Genomic DNA, 23,964 nt, shown 5'->3' on the forward strand with positions numbered 1-23,964 from the left:
GGAAAGGGAGAAAGGACAAACCAGCTGCCGTGGGGCTGTGTCACAGGGCTGGGTGAGGCCAGCATGCTCTGCCAGCCTGTGCAAGGCATTAAGAGGGGGACAGGAAAACAGTTTCAGCTGCCATACGTGATTCCTCCCTGTCTGCAAGTCCTTGCACAGTGAGTGGTGTGCAAGCATTTTCCCCAGAGCCTCTTGCTGTTGCTCAGGCCACCCCCACACTGAAACCAGGGCCACAGCTCCCAGCCATTAGCCAAGTGCCCAGCACTTCTTTAGGGCTGTGTGCACTGTTAAGTGCTGCCATCGGGCACAGGAAACGAAAGGTCTGTTTGCAAATCACAGAGAGAAAGAAGGAAAAGATCCTGTGTTTCTTTTCACTTGGAGCGAAAGTCAAATCTAGTCGGCATTTCACGCAGGTGTATTAAGCATGAAGACTGAATGCTCTTCAGCTTTCAGAGCTGCGAGGCACCGATTCCAAGCATCAGTCTGGGCATTCAGGCACTAAGAGCCCCAAAAATCACTGAAGGGGACTGAAGGATTGAAGCATGTAATCTCTGGTGTTTAGTCCCCTTCCAGGGCAGCTGCTTTTCCCTCCAGCTTCACATTTGCAGAAACAATTCATAGTGACGTGGTAAGAGCTGAGTGGCACATCGCAGACCAGAAATTCCTCTGCATCTTTGATGGTGGCTCTTACACCAAGCCACCACTCAGGACCCCTGAAAGCAGGTGCTCTATACTTGAGTGATCAGCCCTGCTTACCTCCACCAGCAAAGCATGGTCAGAGACCAGACACACCGTACAATCTTTTCCTGTCAAGGATGAATCCTAAGCATGTAAGCACCTGAAACAAGAAGCCTGTGGGTGCACTTCAACAGCACTGTTTAGACTCAAGTTCCAGCCTGAGCTCAGCACCCTGATTTCCTTTTTCCTCCTCCTTCCCCACATCAGCAAAGACGAGCAGGACAGGCACTTGGCCTCATAGGCAAGCCCAGGGGCCAGGCCAGAATGCCAGGCATACATACGTATAATTCAGCCAGCGCATAACGTTCCAGTACAGAGAGTCGAGACGTGCTGACTTCCCAATGCCTTCTTGCTGGTTCAGAGCTACCAGCACCTTGTCCACCTCCACCAACTCCACACGCAGTTTCTGCAAGAAACAAGTGCAAACTATCAATCTTCAGAGTAAACGCAGAGTGGGTACTCACAGCAGCAAGGCACAGGCCATCCTCAAGATAAAACGATGGCAGGAACACACAGACCTGCCCAGCTCCTCCATGCTACTGTCCTGAGCCCATTCACAGCAACATTTAATCTGGAGGCAAGAACTAGTGAGTCACAGCATGCCACCAGCTACAGGTGCTTGAAAACTGGGCCCCTAGCATGAGAGGCATGGGTCAAACAGCTAGAACTGCACTGGCATCAAAGGGACTGAATGGTCCTTTGGTCCTCTCTCCTTTCCAGCCCATGGCTGGGGGTGGGAGGGAAGAGACACATGACTACGTACCCATCTAAAAGAAAAGCAGCAGCGTTTTCAGTCTGGTTTCTAAAGGATGCAGTCACGCTGCCTCTGACTGCTTCTTACAGCTTCTGTGACCCACTGGGCAACCTCAGCAAAGCAGACAGGAGAGGGCATCTCAAAGGCTATTCAGTTCCTACAGAAGCCTTGGAAATAATCTCTCTCCTCCACCCACTTTCCTATTAGCTCTTCACAAAGAAACAGGCTGCGGTGTGAACTCAGCACTCATCAGTAGGACACTGGGCTTCAGCAACTCTGCTTGTGTTATTTTGCTGCAGTAAATAAGACCACACTGGAGACTTAGTTTGTCACCTATTAGAAAAATCTTCACATATTTGAAAAAGCCACTTCTCATCGGGGAAAACAAAGCCCCAGAACAAAGCCGCTCTCCCACGCACCAAGTTCCTGAGCGAGAACAGCAACACAACCTTTGGGCCTCAGCGGGGAGGAAAGAGCCCTCATCCGGGACAAAAACCAGCTCCCTCTCACCGTCCCCCAGACCCTAATTCTGTAAGAAAGGAGATGCCACGTGCGTTTGCAGAACTCTGCACAAATCCTTTAGCAAGCACTTGGAGACAGCTCACGAGAGCTACACACTGCTCCTTCCGACACAAGGGCTCTTTCTCTCCTCAGACCCAGCTAGGCAGTCCCTCCAGGCCTACCTTGAGTGAGAAATAAGGAGGGATGGAGCGATGGAGCAGTCGTGTGGTACAGTTCAGGCGTGACAGGTGAAAGAGGCCGCGGTGGTGTTCAGAAGGAGAAGGGCCACTCGTCACGCGGCCGCTGCGGTAGGGAGCCAAACCTGCCCAGGATCAGGCCACGCACTCACCTGCTGAGTCACCGTTTTGAGGAGGAAGTTCAGCAGCTCCAAGTTCTTGGCGACTTTCTCTTTCTCAGCCTTCCCCCGAAACTGGTCAGCCACTTTCAAACTCTGCAAGTTAAAGAGGGAGGTGGAGGAGGAACATACATTAAGTGGAGAAACAAATCACCCTCCTCAGGAGAAAGCAGAAAGTGAGCGATTAGCAGGATTAACATGTCACCAAAACAACTCTGGAACAGCAAAATCCAGCAAACTCTGGAAATGCTCAGGAGGGTAAGTGGGAGAAGCTGCTGTTGCCCAAGTTAATTACAAATGAACTGGACAAAACAAGAGCAAGGCAAAACCCTGCTGCTCTCCCTATTTTCTAAGCCAAGGCACAGGAGACATGTTGCTGCCTCCTGGAGAAAAAGAGGAAAGGCAATACCCCCGCCACGGAAAGGCCAGGAGACTACGAAACGATGGCCTCATCTGAGGGACAACCAGCGACGGCTGCAGACGCTGGGATTTACACGCAAAGCACTAGCGCAGAAACCCATTAACACTTACACCCAGGGGATCCCAGCGGCCAGGCTGGAAGAGGGCTTGTCAATCAAGCCTAAGTTCACTGAAAAGGACTGAAGGAAAAATCTCATCCTTCCTCTCTGTGCTGCCAGGCTCCTGAGACACCGAAAGGTCTGGCTTAGAGGCAAATCACTCCAGAGATAGGTCAAATAAAAGCCAGAGTTATTTACTAGTGGAGAAGGGTAGAAAATAGCCACCGAAAGGCAGCTGGATCAGAGAGGCGGCTCAGGGGTGCTGATCCTTTGCCCGCAGCTGGTCCATGCAGTCCTGCTCACGCCGTAGTTTCCTTCCCCGTTACGTTTCTGCGCGAATGCACACAGCAGTGTGCACGGTACGATGGGACTCGCGGGGACACGCTTATCCCAGACAGCAGCGTGCCCCAAGCCTGACTGACACTGGTGCGGGGCATCGTGCGCCCTGAGCTACGATGCCTCCATGTGTCCCGTCAAGGCCTACTTCTCTGAAGGAGGCTGCACTGGTGGCAAAGCCCTCCCTTGCCCGGAGTTCGAACTCGCCAGCCCCGCGATGGGCAAGGTCACCCCAGACTCGGCTTCCTCGGTGCCTCGGGAATCGGGCGCGGCCAGCAAGTCATTGCACCAAAACCGAACCCACCGGTCAGGAGGGCGAGGTCTGCCAGGAGATGCAGTCTCTTTCGTGGGACCAACTACAGAGTTCGCTCCGTTCAGACTACAGGTCATTTTAAGGACTCTGAGCAAGTTATTTCTAGTCTATATTGGCATAAAGCAGAAAAAGTCCTCACAGACACTGAGAAGAGTGAGGAATTTATTCCCCAAAATAAGCTCCTCTGAGTAACGACTTGCACAACCGGAGAATGTGATGGCCAGCAAGTCTAACGTATGTCTTTAGCAGAAAAAGTGGGAAGACCAGATTACATATCTGCAGAAATTGCAGCTTTCATATAGAAGTATTCACTAGCTGTACAGGATTCCACACCCTGGAAGGGTGGTTTTTTTTAACATAATAAAACAACAGTCATTTCTTGGCCAGGATGGGTCACACGAGCCCTGTATCAGAAAGCCACCATGATCTGCTGGCTGCAATTCATGCTGCAGCTTCATCTGACTATCAATAACTTGCTGATTACTCCCTCCCGACAGACCGAAGCGCTACAACTCTGTTCCAGAGCTGTCTTTAACCTACAAGGTCACGCAACTCAATAGCTCGAAAGTCTCTCAGGTAAAAGGAGAAACAAACATTAGGGTATGTGATTAAAAATATGCACGCGCAGGATACAACATCCCATGGGCCACACTCACTCCATTCATTACACTCACTGCAGTAAATAATAATAATAATCAGCAAATCAATTATGAAAGCCAGACTGATTTGCATAAAATTTTCTTTGCAGTGTTAAAAAACAACAGGCTAACAGTCATTATTTGTCGTTAAATTAGCTTTCAGATGCTATTTACGTTCCGATCCCTAGCACGCTACACTGCATGCAAGTGCACAGAGAGAGAGTCAGGGCAGACTGGCAGCTCTCGAGGACAGAAACTGGAGGAAGAAGGGCAGCTGTGGGAGGAGCAGCCACAGGGAAGTCAACTATCATTTGATCTTTTTAATACACAAACATTTTAGAATTAAGAAGGTGTTAAACATAAATTGCATCTTCTTTTCCCCGTAGATGAGGCGTCCATTTAAAACATGCAGGTCTGACTATGTCTTTTCTTGCTGCCATCCCCATGTCTCAGGTTACCCTGAAGTTTGCTAGTGTTTGAAGCAAATCCTACCGAGGTCAACAGAAAAGTCCTACTGCTCTGAGCAACACTTGAGGGGTTGCTTTCAGAAGCAGTTAACACTCACACTTCCCCCCAAAGTCCACAGGCAGTTCTCTGGCGTTTGGGAAACTGGAACGTGCGTCTAGGTTGGTGTGTCCAAGCGAATTCATGCAAAACTGCAGAACGAAAACGGCGGCTTGCCTAGCTGCAGACAGAAGACACCACTGGTCCAGCAACATCAGTGCAGGAAAACAAAACATCTAAATTAAAGGAGGTGTTTTGCATGAGCCTGGAAACATCAGCATCAGCACAAATAGCCACGTAGGTGCTGTGCAAACAAACAGCTCCATACTAAAATGGATAATTTTTAAATGGCTCTCAAAGACCAGGAAGGAACAAGGAAGCAGGTGGGCGTGGGTGGAGAAGCTGAAGAAGCAGCAAAGCAGCAGCAGATAATTAATTGCTACAGTATGCACTATTTTCTCTGGTCCAGAAGCTGGATGGATTGGCTTTAAGGAAGCTGCATCCAAATAAAGTTTTACCTTCTGTCTCTCGATATATGCTTTTCTCCTTTGCTACAAAGGGCATAACGGAAATTTACTCCAAAGAGCACAAAAACTCCTGCAACTCTGCATCTGGTCTAGTTGAGACACTCAAACCTCCTTAACAGCTTGAGTCCAACTCCTGCTCAGCGCAGGGTCACTTACGAGGCTGAGCTCATCGCCACTATCTCAGAGCGCTTTCCCCTTACGTGTCACGCAAGATGGTATCCTCTGCCACGCACTGCTTCACTCTCACCCTGCCGTAGCCGGGAGGGCACCCAGCGGAGCGTTTCCTTCCCCAGGGTACGTGTTAGCGTGTGACATCAATACAAACACGCTGCGCTCCGGTGACATTAAAAAAACTGACTTTTCAACTGCCTTGGGTGACCGTTGCTTAGGAATGAAATCCCAAATCTCTTCAACAGGGACTGGGTCCAAGCCTCAGGAACAGCTTTCCCAAGTATTTGTCATAAACTCTTGCTGCATACAGTATTGACTATTCTCTGTACACCGCAGGTTTGCAAAGCTGATTGCTTTGGTCTGCACTGTAACTCAGCTATCTGAGAGATGCAATTAGCATTGCCACTCTAATTGTGCAGGTCAATCGTTTTACAGGCCTACTGCAATCTCACTTGGAGAACGTAAAGAATACAATCATAAAAATAAAGCAAAAGCTATTATGTAACAGATGGTGAACTGCAATGCATGGCAAACATGCCTTAGAAAGAAAAAAAGTATTTCAGTGATCTGCAGCATCCTTAAGTGAGCCTCAAACACTGATTAGGTTGCAGAAGACTTGCACAAGGTTGGCAAGTACTTCCATTTTACATAGCGAAACTGAGGCACCAAGCTGTGGTTTTCCTTCCAGCTATGCTACCGGTCAGTGGTGGAAAGTTAAGTGAAAACCCAGAAGAACTTGTCTAACCAGCTGCTCTATGATGCTCTGCCATGTGCTGTTTGCAAAGGTATCAAACCCTCCTTTTCCCTGCCCTTTAAAAACATGACCAAGTTAGGAGTCAAATAACCCAGTCATTCCCACTGGAAGCAGGGAGCACGTGGCACATACTCAACAGCCATACTTGCAGCGCTTGCTGATTATATTATTTTCCTGCCATTTTCTGCGGTTGCTACTGTGCTGCTTCAGGAACAGCCAGTCCCACTTCACACTGAACCACAGCTCGGCGATACCTGCAAACACGTTCCTGTACATCTGAGCCGTCAGCGTATCTGGGCAGGTCATTTTCCAAAAGGAAAAAATAGAAAGGCAGTTTTCACAGCTGTGACTCCCATCTCATCTCAAGCCAACAACCAGCAACACAGTTCCTGCCTCGCCCCACGTGGATTCGGCTGGCAGGGATGGTTTGGGCTTGTCAGGCCAGACGTGTGCTGCCTCCAAAGGCCTTGGGCTGTTTCTGGGGGATGGCGCTCCTGAATCGGATGTCCTCTGCTTCTAGGATTTGTACATGAAGAACAGCACCTCCCCGCAGCTTATCAATCAGTATTTCTTCTTGTATTCCTAATTCCTGTGCCAAATACACAGGTCACCCAACTATTACAGCATCTCACCTTCACTCCTCCATCTCGTGTTGCATTTCACAGCAGTCCTCCATCTGCACAACGTCCATATGAAATATTTGTTAGAGGACATGAGGTGCTCAGATACCCATCGTAACACAGTCACACAAGCAGGACAGAGAGCTTATAGCTAAAACGGGGTGTTAACTGCATAGCTCCACGCCTCAGGTTCCCAGGTAGGAGAAGGTCCAAGTCCAAGACCCTGCAGAAGTCTCCAGGAGATCAAAAGGTGGGGCACGTACATCGAGAGGCAAAGCCAGCATCTCAGCCACCAGCCCTGCAGGCGTGACAGTGACAAGATGTTACAGGGAGCCAAGCAATGTTTCTGGACGTCTCACATGCCCTGCAACCTCAGCCTGCCTGCACCTCTTCTCCTTTCCCCGGTACCGGGGGGGCACACGCTTAGCCCAGATCCCTGAGCTGCGTGGCAGTATCTCGGAGTCCAGAGGAGCACCCTGCTACCAAGAGACGGGAGCACATTTCCCAGGCAAGCCTTTGAACACCGGGTAATAATCAGGCATTCCCAACACGTCCTTCAGCCTACCTCACTGTTCAAACCAAACAGCCCTTCCCCGCCGGGGGATCGGCCGGACAGATCCGTCACTGCTCCGCGAGCGCAGAGCCCCGGCCAACCTGCATTCCTTCCGCACGCCGCGCTATCTCCATCCTTCCCCTCCTCCCACATCGCAGCCCTGACGCTGACGGATGAACGTGCAGATTCATGGCTGAACGCCGTTCCAAGCGCTTCTGCAAAACACACACCTCCACGCACCCCGCGCAGCCTTACACCCCCGGCACGGCCCGAGGTGCTCAGGTGAACTCTCCTCCCCAGCAGCGCGGAGCTCAGCGAGATTTCCACCCTACTGAACATCCACGGTCATGCCGAGATACGGCTTGAGAGGTCCGAACTCGAGATGCCGACCGGTTTCACACGTTGACAGCAGACGCTAAAGCTGTGCCCTAGCTCCGTGCCGCGTGCGGTGTGCCGGGGCCGGGACACAACCCGGCATTTTGCTGCGGCTGTGGCCCAGCTCCCCACGGGGCAGCCGCACTCGGAGGGCCCCAGCGAGCGGTTTGGGGCCCGGGGAGCACCGGCCCTGCCACGCGCCAAAGCACAGGATTTCCCAGGTCAACATCCAGGCAAGCGGAGAGGTCAGGGAGGGGCACAGCCTTCCTCTCCTATGTGGGGACTAATAACAAGCTGACATCCAAATGAAGCATGTTAGTACTCTGTGTGCTTAGGGCTCCTGTTGTTATCCTATGTAAGCGCCTTCGTTTCACCTGTAATTATTCCCACGCTGCTCCTGAGAGGTAAGCCGGCGTTATTCCCTCCGCTTTACAGGGCTCTGAGAGGCTAAGTAAGACACCTGAGTCACGGAGGCTGTGACAGAGCCAGGAACCAACTCCGAGCTCCTCAAAACCCAGACAAGCCACCTCCAACTAGTCCCCTTCAAGACGATGGTCACCATACAACAGAAGAAGCCAGGCTTGAATTGAGGGCCACGCAACGGAAGACAAAGAGGGGAGAAGGGAAGAGTACCGCGTTTCCTAGCGGTCTCCATCCAGCGACAGAGGCAGGTCCCCCTACCAGCCCCACGTGCACAGGGGCACGGGCACGGGTCTGCAGGGAGAGGTTCTCACACCATCCGCCCAAACAGCAGCTGCTGCCGAGAGCTCAGAGGAGGAACAAAGCCATGGAAAATCCCTCCCCGCTCTCTTCTCCCTCACTGAATTTTCTACGGACTGAAGCTCCAAATGCTCAAATGTTATTGCCCTGCATCTCTGCAGAAACCGCAGAGGTAGGTAGCACTCTTCACCAGCCAGCAGCCCACGTGCATCCTGAAGTGGGGGGTGAAGAAAGGTTCTGCATCGTGCACACACCTTGCCGGGGGGGGGAGGCGAGAGACACCGGACCAGGCACCAGAGCAAAACCCAGCCACAGGGTTTCTTGGTCTGGAAAACCCAGAACCAGCAGAAACAGGTCATCGAAATGCTCAACTGGGAAGGAAACCACTAAGCTCCTGCTTTGTCCCCGGCCATGAGGGAGAAAGAGAGGGTAAGGGACTGAGCAGACCCATATGCTGAAGGGTGTAACGAAAGGGCATTTTTTGCAATGTTTATTTTGGCTGTTATTAGAGGGAGGAGTCCAAAGTCGAGAAGCAGTTCTCACAGAAAATATCAATGCTTTCCCAAGTTTAAAGATCTGATAATTTTTTTCCATAGACCGTAAGAAAATGCAGCAGGGAAAAACCACACAGGACAGCTGAGGGAACGGAGGGGAATGAATTCTCCACAGAGACATGCAGCACTCTGAAAGCATGTCAAAGATAACAGCTAAATCACTACTGGCCTCATTTTACAAGCTAAGAGGCTGAGAAAGGGCAATGAATTAAGAATTTATAAGGATGGACAGATAACAGCTCAGGCAATCTTCAAGGAAAAAAGAGAGGAATGGCGTTTTTAGAGATTTGATGAAGTCACTGTTAATAATTTATCTCCATACAAATTAATACTCCGATAATCAAATGTGATGTCCTTCAGGAAAGAAGGACATGTCTACACTGGAAGACTACACAGCATCCCCCTCCCCACATGCTGAGTGGCTCCATCGAAGCGGTCTAAACCTCCTGCTGCCCACCACAACCTCTACAAAACCCTCTAACGCCACGCAATGAGTCTTCAGAGAGCGTACTGTAACTTTCGGAGGATTTAAATCCTGAGAAAGAGGTCTTGGGTTACCTATACCACCCTTTATACAGATCACATGACATTAGGTAATCCCATGTCCATCTACATTTATGCCTTTCTGCACAAAAATGGTTTCCCACCTAGTCCAAGTCTAAATAACCACTGAAGGGGAAAGAGGCATCACATACGTCTCGTTAGGCTTATGTGCATATTTATCTGAACGTCTCCAGCACTGGCGACTGGAAGCGCTTCGGTCTCGCTCTAGAGGCTTGGTCAGAGGTCAGATTTTGTGAGCATTTCTGCATGCCAGGATGGGTCGATCTCACTTGGTTTTAAAGCAGCCAACTCAAGCACCGCCTGCTCTCCCCCTCCCTCGTGCAGGATGCAACACCGACAAAAAGGGGAAGGAAAAAAACCATAATAAAGTTGAGCCTTTCCTATTATGTACTTACTGCAGAAGACAGACAAAGGAAACCCTCAGGAAACTGCTCTTTGCACTCCATGGAAAGCAGTTTTACTGGCGTTTTTTTCTGAGGTCTGCTTTGTTTTGAAGTTGCTCAGTCATGAAAATACACTTTTTCTGGACTATTCCTCAAAATCCTTTTTCGCTTCTCCCCGACTTTCACATCGTAACTGTGAGTTTCAGCATTAGTCAGAGGAGTTACAGAGGTACCTTGGTGCAGGAGAGCAACCCAGTCCCTGGGAAAGGGATGCCATAAAAGGGCAGGGAAACCAGGTATTCAGATCCTGGAGCTTCCTGCCCCAAATCTGTCAATAAGTTACCAAAAATCCGGCATGCCTTCAGGATCATTGTAAAGCCAAGACAGCAATAATATAAGATACCAGAAAGAAAACAGAAGCATACCAGCAAGGGGGACAAAAACCAAAACATGCCCACAAGGAAAACTGGGAAAGAGGAAAGACCCTTTAGCTCTGCTGAGCTGAAAGACCAAAGTCAGAGCAGCTTGATAAGGTCACAGAAACATTGTGTACGAGCCCTAGTGGCAGCCCTATGAAGATACTAGCCAAAATTTTGTGAAGGGCTGTGTGGGACGGGGAATTTGCATCTCCCAGGTTCTGCCACTAGCCTCACTGCATGACTCTGGGTAGTTCATTTGAACCTACAGCATCCTCCAGAGATAACACAGGGATGGAGATCACTATCCAACATGCTGGGCTGTTTTGAAGTCAAGTTGGGAAACAGTCAGATTGTCCTAGCAGAAAGAGGGTCTCTGGGATGAATCAGGAGACCTGAGTTTGATTTTTGCTTCAGCTCCCAGCCCAGTGTGTAATCTGTAAAAACAGGGAGAACAACTGTAGTAAACTAAACACATCAGCTCTTGGGTTTCTGCAAAATACATTCTTCATTACGTCAACAAGTCACTGGTTGGAATTTCCTTTGTAAAGCACTTTGAGACCCACCGATAAAAGAACAAAGCACTTCACGCAAGACGAAGGCGTCTCTGTCAGGTGCTCTAGCGTCCCAGGCGGGCGCCGTCATTTGCAACATGAAGCAACGCTATTTGTTTATGCCATAAACACGACCAAGTTGTCCAGACTTCCAACATTAAAATAAACTTGAACAGCTGCAGCAAGGCTCTGTTTTTTGTAATCTGTTTAGGATCTGGGAGGTCAAAACAGTGCCAGAGCTGTCTCTCTACTTCTTCACCTTTGGCTGCTGCCCGGTACAAACAGATCACAGGGCAGCCCCAGGGCCCGTGGACGTGCTTTTCTGTCCCGGTGACCCAGCAGAACAAGCCAAAAGCACCAAGAGCAGCAGGGCTCTTACAAGAACAAATCCACTCTGAAGTACCTGCTAGGATACCAAGACTTACCCCGCCAAAAGCAAGGAGATGGCGAGCATGAATCCTTCATGACTGCGATGTATGTTTTATAAGCACGCTTAAACATCTTGGGAACAAATAAGGTCAAGTAAGCTTATGAAAGCACAAGAGCCATTGCCCTGCAGCAGCCAGAGCTGCTACTTGAGGAAGCTGTCTCTTCATTTAAAGCTCCTAGCCACTGATTCTCTCTCATCTGCCTCTGAGTTTTACAGTAATAATTCAGTGATATCCAAGACTGCAGTTTTCTCAGATTACTTCTTTCCCAACTCCAGCACATACCACGGCCTAAAACCATCCCAGGCTCCCTGCTCATCACCAAGAGATCTGTAGGTATGTAAATCAATCACTGAGGCAAGACAGGATGAGAAAACGGGTATCAGGAGATAGCATCCCATCTTACGTTTGCAATGGCAAACCTGCATTGAAAAGCCACCGGCTCCATAGCTGCAAACCTGACCAAGGATAGAGAGTGAAGCTAAGCCTTCAGGTCACAGCTTCCTTGCGAACAACACTGCTGCTTAAACTACAAACACACATCAGTACAGTAAAGACTTGGACTTTCCAGGTTTTTTCAGACTTCCCTGGGTCAAAAGAGGGTACAAAATTCTGCATTATTATTTTTTCCTCTTGTAACAGCTACTTTTGATGCATAGGGGCAGTAATGGCCAATGACAGCAAATACAGAGCTCTCAACTACAAGTGAGACACGAAAACTTCATCATTTAACATTTTCTACAGCATAACAAACTGCTGCTCTCAGTCCAGGTCCTTGTGAGTAAGCACACACATGCCAACATCCACCTACTTATGCACCTGCCTCCGAAATTATGGCTGATCTGGAATGGCCCACAGAAACAGGTCTCAGCTGAAAAGGACCGAGACTGAACCACAAGAGAAACTTCCAGTTCTGCAAGCGCCCTCCCTACCCGCTAGACGTGCGGAGGCATGCATGGACTTCTAGGACTGTCAGAGCTGCTACTCAGCTAAATCTGTGCTTCTGAGCCACCAAAAAAGACACAGGATATCTTCTGCAACTTTAGAAAGTTTTATGGCACAGGCATCAACCTTCGGCCATGAGTTAAAATTGCTACATGGAATGCAAGGTCCTTCACCCCTAGTAATTACAGCAACATCTAAAGAGGAGTTGCTGCACCAACTCCAAGGAGTCATACCAGTACCATTTTAATGCGACATGGGAGCATGAGGAAGGGAGCCAAAAAATAGAAGTTTACATATATATCTCCACCTACAGAGCACTCTAAAAAACACTGTGTCAGGGCTTTTTGGGAGCAACCAGAAGAGACAACTAGCACCCAAATGCCACTGCCAGTTAACAGTATTCAAGGGCCTGCTGCTGGCAGGATACCTCAGACAGCCCAAATAAACTGACGGTATTTCCCAGGAATCTTTCCTGAAGCACAGATGACCACAGAAACGAGAAGCACAGCGGAAGCTTTGGTAGCAAAGCTCATTAAAATATTGGATGGGTTGCAAGATGCTAAAATTTCTCTGACAAGGACAACATAAAGGCATTGTAAATGTCTGTGGTTTCCCAGTGAATCACGCCGACTCCTACAGGTGTTCAGCTGCTGGAGAGAAACACGGAGGTGACAGGGTTGGGAGGAGTGGCACGCTTTATGTAGCTGGAAAATAACATCATACCTGACTCCACCTATTGGGCTTCTGATGCAATCATTAAATAAAACCTATTTAACGAAACCCAGGATTACCTGCTTCCTCAAGAATTATAAACACTACCTCTGAATTCCTTGAATTAGATTTGCCTAGATTTTGTTCCTCCTAAACAAAGGAAAATAGAGCTAATTGTTCTGTTCCAATATAGCAAATTATAGAATGGCCTAAATTACCCCGTAACCAGCATTTAAAAAATAAGTAAAGAAGGAAAGCTACATTTAGAAAGGGCAATACTAGAGTTACGTAGGAAAACCAAGGCTGGAAACTCCCATGTCATCAAGTTTGAAGCTGTGATGTGTCACCACACCATAACATTAGTTTGGCTGTTTGGTTCCCCCCATGCCAATCCCCACAAGTATAACTGGATGGCGTTTGCTCCTTCAGACTCCTGCCCCACAGATCAGCTCCTACAAAATAGCTGCACCCACAAGCTGTCTTCGGGTACAATTTGCACTTGTAACTCCATCGGAAACCCTGCAATCTTTGCATCACTATTTTTTCTGTACAACTTATTTGCCAATGTATTTTAAGGTTTCCCTGCTAAACAGTATTAGCAAGAAAGTCTGGTTCAGAAGTCCTGCAATGTACCAGGAAGCTGAAGTCTAGGGATCCAGACCTCAGCTCTCTTTGACCCAAAAGTTTATCCAAACACAGAACTTCCATAATACTTTGTGAAATTAAATCAATATTCATGATAGCTTCCAATTCAAAACTTGATTTTGAAAGCCACCTAAAATTGGCCTGTACAAGCATATTCCCTAAATCTCAGGCTCTGTCTCTTGGATTCATATGCAGGCATGGCTGAGCTGTACCAAGCACATTTCTGACACTCTGTATAAATATATCTGAACAGCAGTGTTACAAGAATGCTTTAATCCTGGTGGGAGACCCTGGAGTCCATGCTCAGACCTGGTGCAGGCAGGCACAACTCCACTAACATCAGTTAAGCGGAGCATGCCTGCATCCATTAGGTGCTATCCATACATTTAACGTGTTGAAGCCTGTTACCTCTGTCACTTGGCTGATGCTCTCTCTGATCAGTTCCTCCCACTCCTCCTCCGTCATGGAGAGCTTCAGCTCACGAAGCGGCAAAACCTTCTGGAGAAGCAAACACGCCTGGGCCTGGAAGACAAAGGGGAGAGGAGATGTGAAACCCTGCGCTTTCTCGGGAAGGAGCCTCCAGTGCACATACACCACTGAGACAAACAGCCGAGCACCGTATCTGGAGAATGCCATGTTGCAGATGCCACGTATCCTCCCCAACACGTGCGCAACTCTGTTAGGAAACACCCTCTAGACCCGGAGAGGGTCACTCCTCACTGCAGGGTTTTGCTTGAAGGCACATGTTTAAAAGGGCCAAAGGGGAGGAAAGGGGTCGTCCTGCTTCTAGATTTAGGCGTTAGTATCCGAAACGTGTTTTAGTGGCTGGTTTGAGTGCATCACCTGCAGTCTCCAAAAGCCTTCAGGCAGCCCTTGGTGCGACTCTACTCTTTACTGCGCCCTGACGAATGCAGTAGGCACAAATAAACAAAAATAAAAGCTGGCAGGGTAGCAAATGCATCATTTCACAGGAAACCTAGATGGAAATCGCTGCTCAGAGCAGCGCTCAGCCTTGCCCTGGAGTCAAACTCCTTCATTAAATCTATATGTTAGCACAGCAATGAAAAGAGTAGCCACTGGAAAACCAGCAGTAATCTGCAGTCTTCTCACACATCCTTTTCTATCCCAGACTTCCTATTTTAAGGCTTTCTTAGGTATAAGGAAAATGCAACAATGCATAAAAGCAAGTCATAGAAACACATGAGAATACACTAATAAGGATTAGTGCAAACAGTTCAGCGGATATAAAGGAGACATTTTCTTAACAGCATGGAGTCAGAAAGCAAATTTTACCCACATATAAAGACAAACTGCTGCCTCCAGCTGCCATCACACAGGCCTAAATTGAATACAGGTATAAACACCAAAAATCATTGGGAATTATATCAAGAATTAATCTCACCCAAAGAAAGCAAGGGCTGCTCCCTTCTAACCACATGCTGCAACTGAGCCCACCCTAGAGACAACAACCGAGCAGAGTTTGTCAAACTCTTCACTGAAGATACCACTGAGATCAAAAGTCTAAGAGGCCTCGAGGAAAAAAAATCAGCACGACAATACCCAGCCTGGGCTCCACATACCCCTGGGGTCCAAGGGAAGCAACCTAGAAAACCTGTATTAGGAGGCTTAAAACTACTGATTGAAGAATTCAAAGAGGAGGCAAGTGAAGAAATCCCTGGATTTCCCAAGAGCGGTAAGACCACCCAAAGTTACAGGCAATCAGGTACAACACACCAAAAGCTGTGTTCCCCATCCAACACATACTCTAGGCTTCTGCGACTGAGGGTCAGGAATTTCTCCGAGCCCAGGTATCCCGGCAGGTACCAAACGCGGCCTTTTTGTAAGGAAGCATCTGCTGCTGGCCGTTGCTGGAGGGACAGAACATCGCACACGAGTCTCCACCGGGTAATTCCAGAGCTCATGTTTTTGTTATAATGGTGTAATATAACGGATCTGCATAAGCTTACTTCCAGTTTACACCAGTATAGCCCAGGAAGAGAATTCTGCATACAGAACAAGCCCTCATTCACAAACAGTAACTCTGTTCGTTACTTGGCGGGTGGAAAACGGGTAAAAAACAACAGTAATACGTCAAAAGATGTATGCTGATTCGAGGAGAGAGCGAGCCCTAACGCCACGTTCAGGCAGGCGAGCTTACCTACTTGGGAATTACGGGGAGGCCGGGTCTTGCAGAAGAAATTACGGCATGGCCGCATGCATGTACCAAACGCAGTGGAGAGTCACGTCAGTTCAAGTACAAAGAGAGCATGACCCTCGGAGCAAACAAAAGGCCGTAATTCATCCGGAAAGGCTCAGGCAGGGTCAGAAACCTCAAGGCACCATCTCTTCTTCGGCAACTACAAAAGACATTCATACTGCGTATGGGCGCAAAGCGAAGAGAAGGGTCCTTTTGAGCAACCCTGAAGGTATCTCAGGACACCAGATTTACTCAAGATGCTCACAGAGGGCCGGAGGGAACAGCGACAGGGGCCTGGCCAGGCATCGCACCAGACAGCAGGGGTGGGAGCACTGCAAGTCCGTGAGAAAAGCGGAGATGAGAAGACATCAAAGCCATCCAAAGGAACAAAGGGCCCTGGACACCTGAGACTCAAACGCTGGACTGGCAGAAGAGACCCTAAAAAGGACTTAGGCCTCGTAAGCATCAATCATGAAAATGATTTAAAAGAAAAAAAGAAAAATTCTTGTGTGTGTAATAAATCAGGAAGTCAAAATCCCCAGTCTCTGAGAAGCCTGGCCGTTGCTATCACTTTTTAGCAATTTTGTCACACTCATATGGCTTTCATGCCTCCAGCTCATATTAGATTCAAGCAAAGAGAAAATAAGTTTTGTTTCACGTAATTAAAACATTGCTATTGCTGTAATCAAAGCACTCCTGTGTTTCCTGATTGTTTTTTTTTTAACTTCATGATAATTTGGTACCAAGCGTGAACCCCTTTTCTCATTTGAAAGAGTAAAAATAAAATAAAAGATTTGTTTGTTTGTCGGAATCAAATTTACCTTAAGAACAGCTCAGCCAGAGAGTAAATGTGACTAATAATTACAATTTCCTCAGTGCCCAGTACTCGTGGTGTGTTGTAGTGTAAGCTTTTCATATTTATCACGCAGTTGGTGACTCTGTTACTGGAGCTAATAACTAACACGTAGCTCTCATATAGGCTATTTTTCCAGAGCAAACTGTAGAGTTAACTCCTTCTGCAAATGGAGAAAATTAAACCACAGGCAGGAGAACTGAAATGAGTCAGTTAGAAAATTCAGGGGCAGAAACTAAAGCAAAACTAAAACCCTGTTTTTCAATCCCAGTCCAATGATATAACCGCTCAGAAACAACATTTCTCCCACAGATGTCATCCCAGCCCAACAAGTTCAAATCAAAATAGCAGAAGCACCAATATTCTTCTTTACAGAGGGGCACAACTGTCACACCTTGCTCATGGCACTTAACGGCATGCGAAAAAGGATCCTGGATGTCATCAGAAGCTTGCTTAATGAGTAGAAATCCTCGGAGAAAGCTAGCTAGCAACAAGGACCACAAAGCTGCCACATGAGCTTGGGAATCAGCGGTCCTCAGCAACGGACCTGCAGCCACAAGCTCACGTCCCTCCTGAGCAACGTCGAGCCACCGGCTGGAAGGGCATTAGCTCCCCGCAGAGCAGCTGGATTCACCTGGCAGGATTCACAAAGAAGATTTTAGATGCTCAGAGAGGAATCGCTTTCATGACCTCCAGGAGCTTCTCCAGGCAACATATTCTTTATCACCTAATATAACAGGAGTAGGAATACGAGCACTGTGCAAGGAAATAAATGAGACCCAAAGTGACTCAAATCTCTACAAACCATTTCCTTTAGGTCACAAAGAAATAGCTCTCACTCTGCAGTTCATTTTCCTTGTTTTATCTTCTCAAATAAATGGATATAACACAGCTGAAAGTGGACACACTGGAGGTGTAAGCGCCTATACGTTTGGAAGCGAGTGTTCATTTCCCACCCAGCACCCGCTTCGGAGGGTCAGCCAGAGCCCCTGGAGGTGACGAGCCATCTTGCTTGCCCATCTTGACACATCACAGCAACCTGATTTTTGGGAGCCCCGTCACTCAGCATTTTCTAAAAATGAGGCTGTTTAGAGGATTTCTCAAGCTGGCTTTCTCCCAGAATGAGGCTCTTTCCATTGCTAGTCACTTCTGAAAACACAGGCTACCGTCATTTGGTGGTGCTCCTGGGACAGTTTTCTACTCTGCGAAACAGGTTTCAGTACTCGCGCGCTGCAAGAAAATGCATGCGTGCAAGAAAACACAAGATGTGCTCGCAAGATGTTTTCATTCACACGCACTTAAAACCAAACAAACTAAGCAGTATTTTTTTTAAGTTCATGCTCCAAGATGCAAGCCCTCCTCTTGTCAAGCAGCAGTAAAAAAACCACTCCCAATGTACATGCCACACGCCTGTCTCCTGTCTACTTTCTTACAGCTTCCTCAGCAGCAGTCAGGAGCCGTCCAGGTGCTACCTAGAGGAGGCACCGACCTTGCACGAACAGGCAATTCCTACCTCTTGACCAAGACTTTTGAAGAGCAGGACCACGCACACAGCACCTCATAAGGAGACAGGTCATTCCAGCTAGTACAGAGCTTTTGCATCAGGATACTATTAACCCCCAAAACTTCTCACAGACCATCATCTACCCTTAACATGTTCGTGATGTGCCTTTTATACACGATACATGGAGCAGCTGCACACGTTTTGCCATCACCTCATGGACTGGCAACGATTTGAAGTTTGGAAAAGTACTCGCAGAAGATGCAGCACAAACCTGGAGCCCAACAACCCCCCAGCTCTGCCCCGCTGCCTCCCTCCCCTTCCCAGCACCACTAATTTTTTGGACATCCTACAAGCAGTTGGCACTTTTGGAAGCTGCCAGAACACCACTGTTCCCAGTGATACCGTAGAGGATTCTCTGCATTTGCTCAGCGCCAAATTGAGCTTGCTGAGTTCCCAACGGCCCTATGAGACGCGAGTATCCTTCACGCTTTCCACACCATCAGAAATAGCAGGAGAGCCAGGAGTTCCCAGCTACTAAATCCTGGTCTGGTTTGGAAAAGAAAGGCCCCCATACGTACAACCTCTGAAATGAAAATGTGCGAAAACAGCTACAAGCAGTGCGAATCATGACAGCTTTTCTCTTTAAGGGAAGGGGGGATGCTGCAGCCCATCTTCTGCCCTAAGAGCCACCCAGTTCCTTAATCAAAGCCTTTTCTCCTTAATTTCAGCTAAAAAAAAAAAAAAAGACTATAAAATAGTACAACACTAAATAAAAGCAAAGTCTATTCAAACAAGGATAGCAGCTACATACATGTACCCCCACAGATATCTATCACCCACGTGACTAAACAAGGCAGAAACACTCATTATCAGTCCGTGTGGGAGAAGAGCACGAACACGAACCAGCTGTAGCACCAAGCCGGTGTTTTCCTGCCAGCTTTGTTTGTTTCTTTCTTATCTACAGTGATTACACAAAATGTCACTCGGTATAAATGGTCAAGATTTCTTTCCAAAATAGGAGCCAGGCAGTAGCTGAGCTGTGCTGGTAACTCCCCGACGGGCTCACCTAGCGCATCCAGCAGCTCAGCCCGGGAGCAGTCCGGGTGGCTTGCTGGGGTATACAACATGCCTTTACCCTTCTCAGTAACTAAGGACAAGACATACAGCCTGACTATTTAAAAAGGCGAGCAACGGATTAACCCCTACCACTTCAGCTGCTCTTTTTTTGTTGAAAGCAAACATCGACTGCAGGTGAAGCCGGGGAGGTCAGAGCAGCAGCTCTCCAGGTCCACGTGCAGGAGAGCCGGCTGCTGCGGATAGACCAAGGTGTCTTTCAATCCCTGCAGTCGTGAAGGAGAAAAGCCAAAAACAAACAACCCTTTGCAACGATGTAGAGACTATGCTTGCAACGTTCAAGAGATGCAGGCATGACCTAAATTCAGGGCTGCTTGGCAGAGAAAAGCCCGCTGCTAATAGCAAGACACTTCTTTCTGATGCAAAGAGAAAAGCTTTTGTTTCCAGTCCTGAGGGTTTTGCAAGGCTAGCTGGAAGAGGCTTTGCAAGCAAGCGGAAAGAAAAGATACCACACAAACACACTCCCATCGGAGACACCAAAATCAGCAGTCACCCAGTGTCACCATCAGAGGAGCAAGAAACCGAAGGTGTAGCCACATCACAGCACTGCAGGCACAAAGCCTGAATTTTCACGCAGCCGTTTTGCCCGATAATCTCAAAGCAGCTGGCGGGCTACACCTGATTAACCCTCCCAACGCCTGTAGGGCTACACCTGATTAACCCTCCCAACCCCCGTAGGGCATTTCCACCCCACACAAGAGGGGCAATTCGGTTAACTGGCCTGCCTGAAGCACATGGCAGCACAGGAATAATCTTGTGAGGTCTGGACCAGGGCAGTATTGGAGCTACGTCAGACCTCACACGTCACAACAGTAGCAGTGGAGAGTTTGAAAACTTACCAAAGACACCGAGCTGGATTTTGCCACCTTATTGCTGTCTTTTTTACATTGTAGACACACTTTTATCAACACGAAGCAGGCCACTATTTTTTAGGACTGAAGAAGCATCAATGGCTTTACTGCTGATCATTTCACTGCTCTTGGAAGTCCAGGAGACAAAAACACGCAGGTGCTCTGACACCACGAAGACTAGGGGTATTTCAGAGCAGAGGTGTCTCCTTCCCAGCACATGAGCTACGGCAGCAAGGCTACAGCATAACCTGACCTGCCCGCGCATCTGATTCGGCAACCGTACACATTGCAACAGCAGCCCTCAGTACATCAGCTCCAGCATTCAGGTCACTCTGCATCCACAGGCACATGGCGAAAACTAAGGGCACTTCTAAAAATTCTCACCTACCAAGTCCATTTGAACACATGGGTTTTCAAAATACACTTCTTACTAAATTGCATCTCTCTTCTTCTACTTTGAAATACCCCTCTCTAGCGCTTGTCATTGCAAAACCCAACAGAGGGGGAAAGAAGGGCATTAATAATCAAGCATACTAAAGTTTTCACTTTCCAGAGTTTGGAGACCTTTTTTCATTCCACCCTTCCTTAAAAACAGGCAAGAAAACAAAAGCCTACCGTTCTCCTAACATCACACAACAAATCAGTGAAAGAGTCAAATTCTCATCTCCGTTGTGCTGGTGCACACCCAAAGTAATGCTCATGTACTGCGCCCTCCCTCCAAGCCCACCTCCAAACCCCACCAGCTTACAGGAGCAGCAGCGCTTTCACGCTCGGCTCTTGGCTGAAGCTCCTAGTCTAACTGCAACCCGGTGCTGCCAACCCCCAGGTCTCGCAGCCTCAGCAAGCCCCCTCGGAGTCTGCAGTCACTGGATCACGTGCTGCACTTGTGACAAATGTCACCTGGGAAGCTGGGGTAAAGGAGCGTGTGCCAAGAGCGTGGGAAGTGCTACATGCGCTTTCTTTGGATTTTAAGTAATAGTCAAGTTTCCCAGCTAGCTGCAGTTTATTCCATGTTAAAACAAGACAAAGAGCAAGCTCCAGCTAACAAGTGTCTCGATTATAGGAGAATAACCTGCCATTTATTACCGCTGCGCAGGACACTGGAGCCCCAGGGCAAAAGTCCCTTCCAATTACTGTCAAAGTATCTGTAAAAAGAAAACAAACAAACAAAAAAGAAAGACGGGCACACAAAGCCACGAAGCAAGTGCCAAACTGTCCCCGTTTTTGCTCCCACAGTTCCGCTACTCTATTTTTACACTTGCACGGGTGTGGGATGGAGAAAGACTCCAGCAGAGCAGTCTGGGGTTTCAGGGCTTGCTTTCCATTTCTCCGCCCCATTTGTTCTGTGCATCCTACCATTTCCGTGCCGACAAGCTCCAGGGCTGTTTGCCGACCGTTTGGCAGGTAGAGTCCAAGTCAGGAACAGCCTTGGAGCTCAGGAGCTTACTCCAAAGGATAAATTATGAGTGAAAGGAAAACAGGCCAACAACAGTGGCGCTCTGTACCGTAGAGCAAATTCACAGCATGCAGTACAGAAGCAACAGCAATTCAGTGTATAACGTATACACACTATAATCAGAATTTTAAAAGATCGCGATAACCCACCGAGCTCTCCAACTCTGCGGGCAAGATGGCCAACTCTGCTAGGAACTGCTGTGGCAGTATTTAACAGAGCGCTTAAACTCGTGGTGAACTTTAGAGCCTGGAGTTTCACACAGCCCGCTGACCTCGCCGGGAGCAAACGGCAAACTCTCCGGGGAGCCGAAAGGAGGGAAGGGCAGGGGAAAAAAATGGACCCTTTCCTAAATTAAGTACATGCCAAAAACGATCCTTCAAAATCCTTAGTCATTGAACTAGCATCAAGTGGCAACTATTTACTTAAAACACAAAAACATCTTATTTGAAGGCTTTTGGAGTAAAAAGTGAAACCCACGGACAACTAGGAAACATTTGCCAGATCAGCTCCCCCCAGGCCCGAGCGGTGGCTGCAGTAGTCCACGCGCAGCACCCGCAGACGTGCCTCATTCGTGTTTCCATTCAAGGGGACAGGCGGGTAAAAGGAAGCCCTGACTGCAGCTTAACATGACTATTTTTAAGAACAAACGTTCATTTTTAGCTTCCTCAGCACTGCTGAAGCAAGACAGGCCCAGGCAATGGAGCAGGGTCTCCCGGCTCTGGACGTCGCGGGTCGGGAAGGAGCAAGTCTCTTGGCCAGAGCTACAGCTGCCGAAGCCGATAGTCCCGCAACGCTCATCGAAACCTGCTCTTATCGAAGCACAGCTGGAACGGCCAGGGTTCCCCAACGGCTGCACAGGAGCACGGCCTTGCTGAAAACCTGCCAAACAGGAGGTTTCCATGCCCAAGAGCTGAATGCTCCTTGCCAAAAAGCCATCAGAACGAACGGTATTTTACAGCTGAAATTAAGTTCCTGCGACAAATGGATGAGAAAAATTTTGCAAGGCTGGTTAATTACGACATGTAAAGCATTTAAGTGAATGCTAAATCACATTTTACAGCCTTTGATGAGTAAGGCAATCTTGCTCAGCATCCTCCCACCAAACATCCTAGCTCATCAAGCTCTTGCAGTTTTCAGGGTTTTCGAAGAAGCCATTCTGTACTGCAACCCAGGTTCATTCGAAATAGATTGTACCTGCTCCTTCTTCCTAACAATAATGCAGATTTCCACAGATATGGCAGGATGCTTTCCATCTGGGATCCTTTAAATAACTCACAACAGCTTGCATATTACCACTTTTAAAAAAATTCTGACACACAGGAAACATTTTGCTCCTCTACTAGATGCAGGTTATCTGTTTAGGCCTTCCTTGAGTGCAAAATATTATCACAGAGTTTGTTTTTAATTTTAGTTTTTTTAAAGTCAATTATTTTATGTCTAAACCTCTGAAATAGCCACCGTCCTTCTCTCCAGCTAGTCTCTAAAAAAAGCTAAACAGCAGTGTGCAAACACAAGGGTTTGCGTGTCCTTATAAGCAGTTGGAACATATGGCCCCAGTGATTCCCAGCGCAAGCCAACTTTCTTTAGTCACAGCAATACTCAACTGAAGGAGAAACAGAAAATGGAGAAGCAATCACCGGCCCGTCACCTGCTTGGTGGAGTGTTAAGTCCCTAGAGGTAGCCGGGGAGCTGGATGTCTCACCTGCATGAGAGATGCTCAGCACCAATGTCTCAGAGATGCTGGAAACCTCTGGCTAAGATGCCTGCAAGTAGCAGAAAACCACACACACAACACTGGTGCTTCCAGTCCTGCTTTGGTAGCTCTGCTTCTGGATTTGATATTTCGCTATCCTACTTGCTGGAAAAGAGCAAAAGCGCCTGGGAAGATAGCAACTGAAGCAAAAGTGACTGGAAAGAAATGCGAAGAGATCTTCATCTTTCCACCCTTCCTGCTGACTCTTCCTCCCACCCTCCCTTTTTAATCTTTATCATCTTTCATACACTTTCTCCTATTGGCACCTCCTCCTCCTCCTCAACGTGAAAATAGCTATTCCAAGACAGAAGCACTTAAACCACCATTGCTCAATCTGGCTGAAAAAAAAAGGAGGGAGCTATGCTCAGTATGAACCTCCTTTATATAATACAACTGCATCTACACTACAGTTGTGTCAGCCTCAGCCCTGCTGGTAAAAACCATCATTGCCTTCACTGTAAAGTCACACACCAGTATGGGTTTTTTTAAAGGTACTTGAGCCAGCAGAAAATCTAGGAGTAGCAGTCAAGACACTGGAGCAGCCTGCCTGCAGACCCAGGCATACACACAGTCTTCGCTTACATAAAAGTTTCTTTATGCCCTAAAACATCATTAATTATTGGCTATCCAGGAACCACT

General features: G+C 48.0%; 1 protein-coding gene across 1 annotated transcript in view; it reads right to left on the reverse strand.

Annotated features, from left to right (window-relative positions):
- The window catches only part of MYBBP1A (MYB binding protein 1a), a 61,062-nt gene that overhangs the window by 1,565 nt on the left and 35,533 nt on the right, over positions 1–23,964 (reverse strand). Inside the window, exons 24-26 of the mRNA XM_026107313.2 lie at positions 13,986–14,099; positions 2,343–2,444; positions 1,020–1,144 (exon numbers count right to left, since the gene is read on the reverse strand). Of these exons, the coding sequence (XP_025963098.2) occupies positions 1,020–1,144; positions 2,343–2,444; positions 13,986–14,099 (341 nt within the window). The remainder of the gene's footprint in view (positions 1–1,019; positions 1,145–2,342; positions 2,445–13,985; positions 14,100–23,964) is intronic.

Source organism: Dromaius novaehollandiae, chromosome 19 (genome assembly GCF_036370855.1).
Source record: "Dromaius novaehollandiae isolate bDroNov1 chromosome 19, bDroNov1.hap1, whole genome shotgun sequence".
NCBI classification, from domain to species: domain Eukaryota; kingdom Metazoa; phylum Chordata; class Aves; order Casuariiformes; family Dromaiidae; genus Dromaius; species Dromaius novaehollandiae.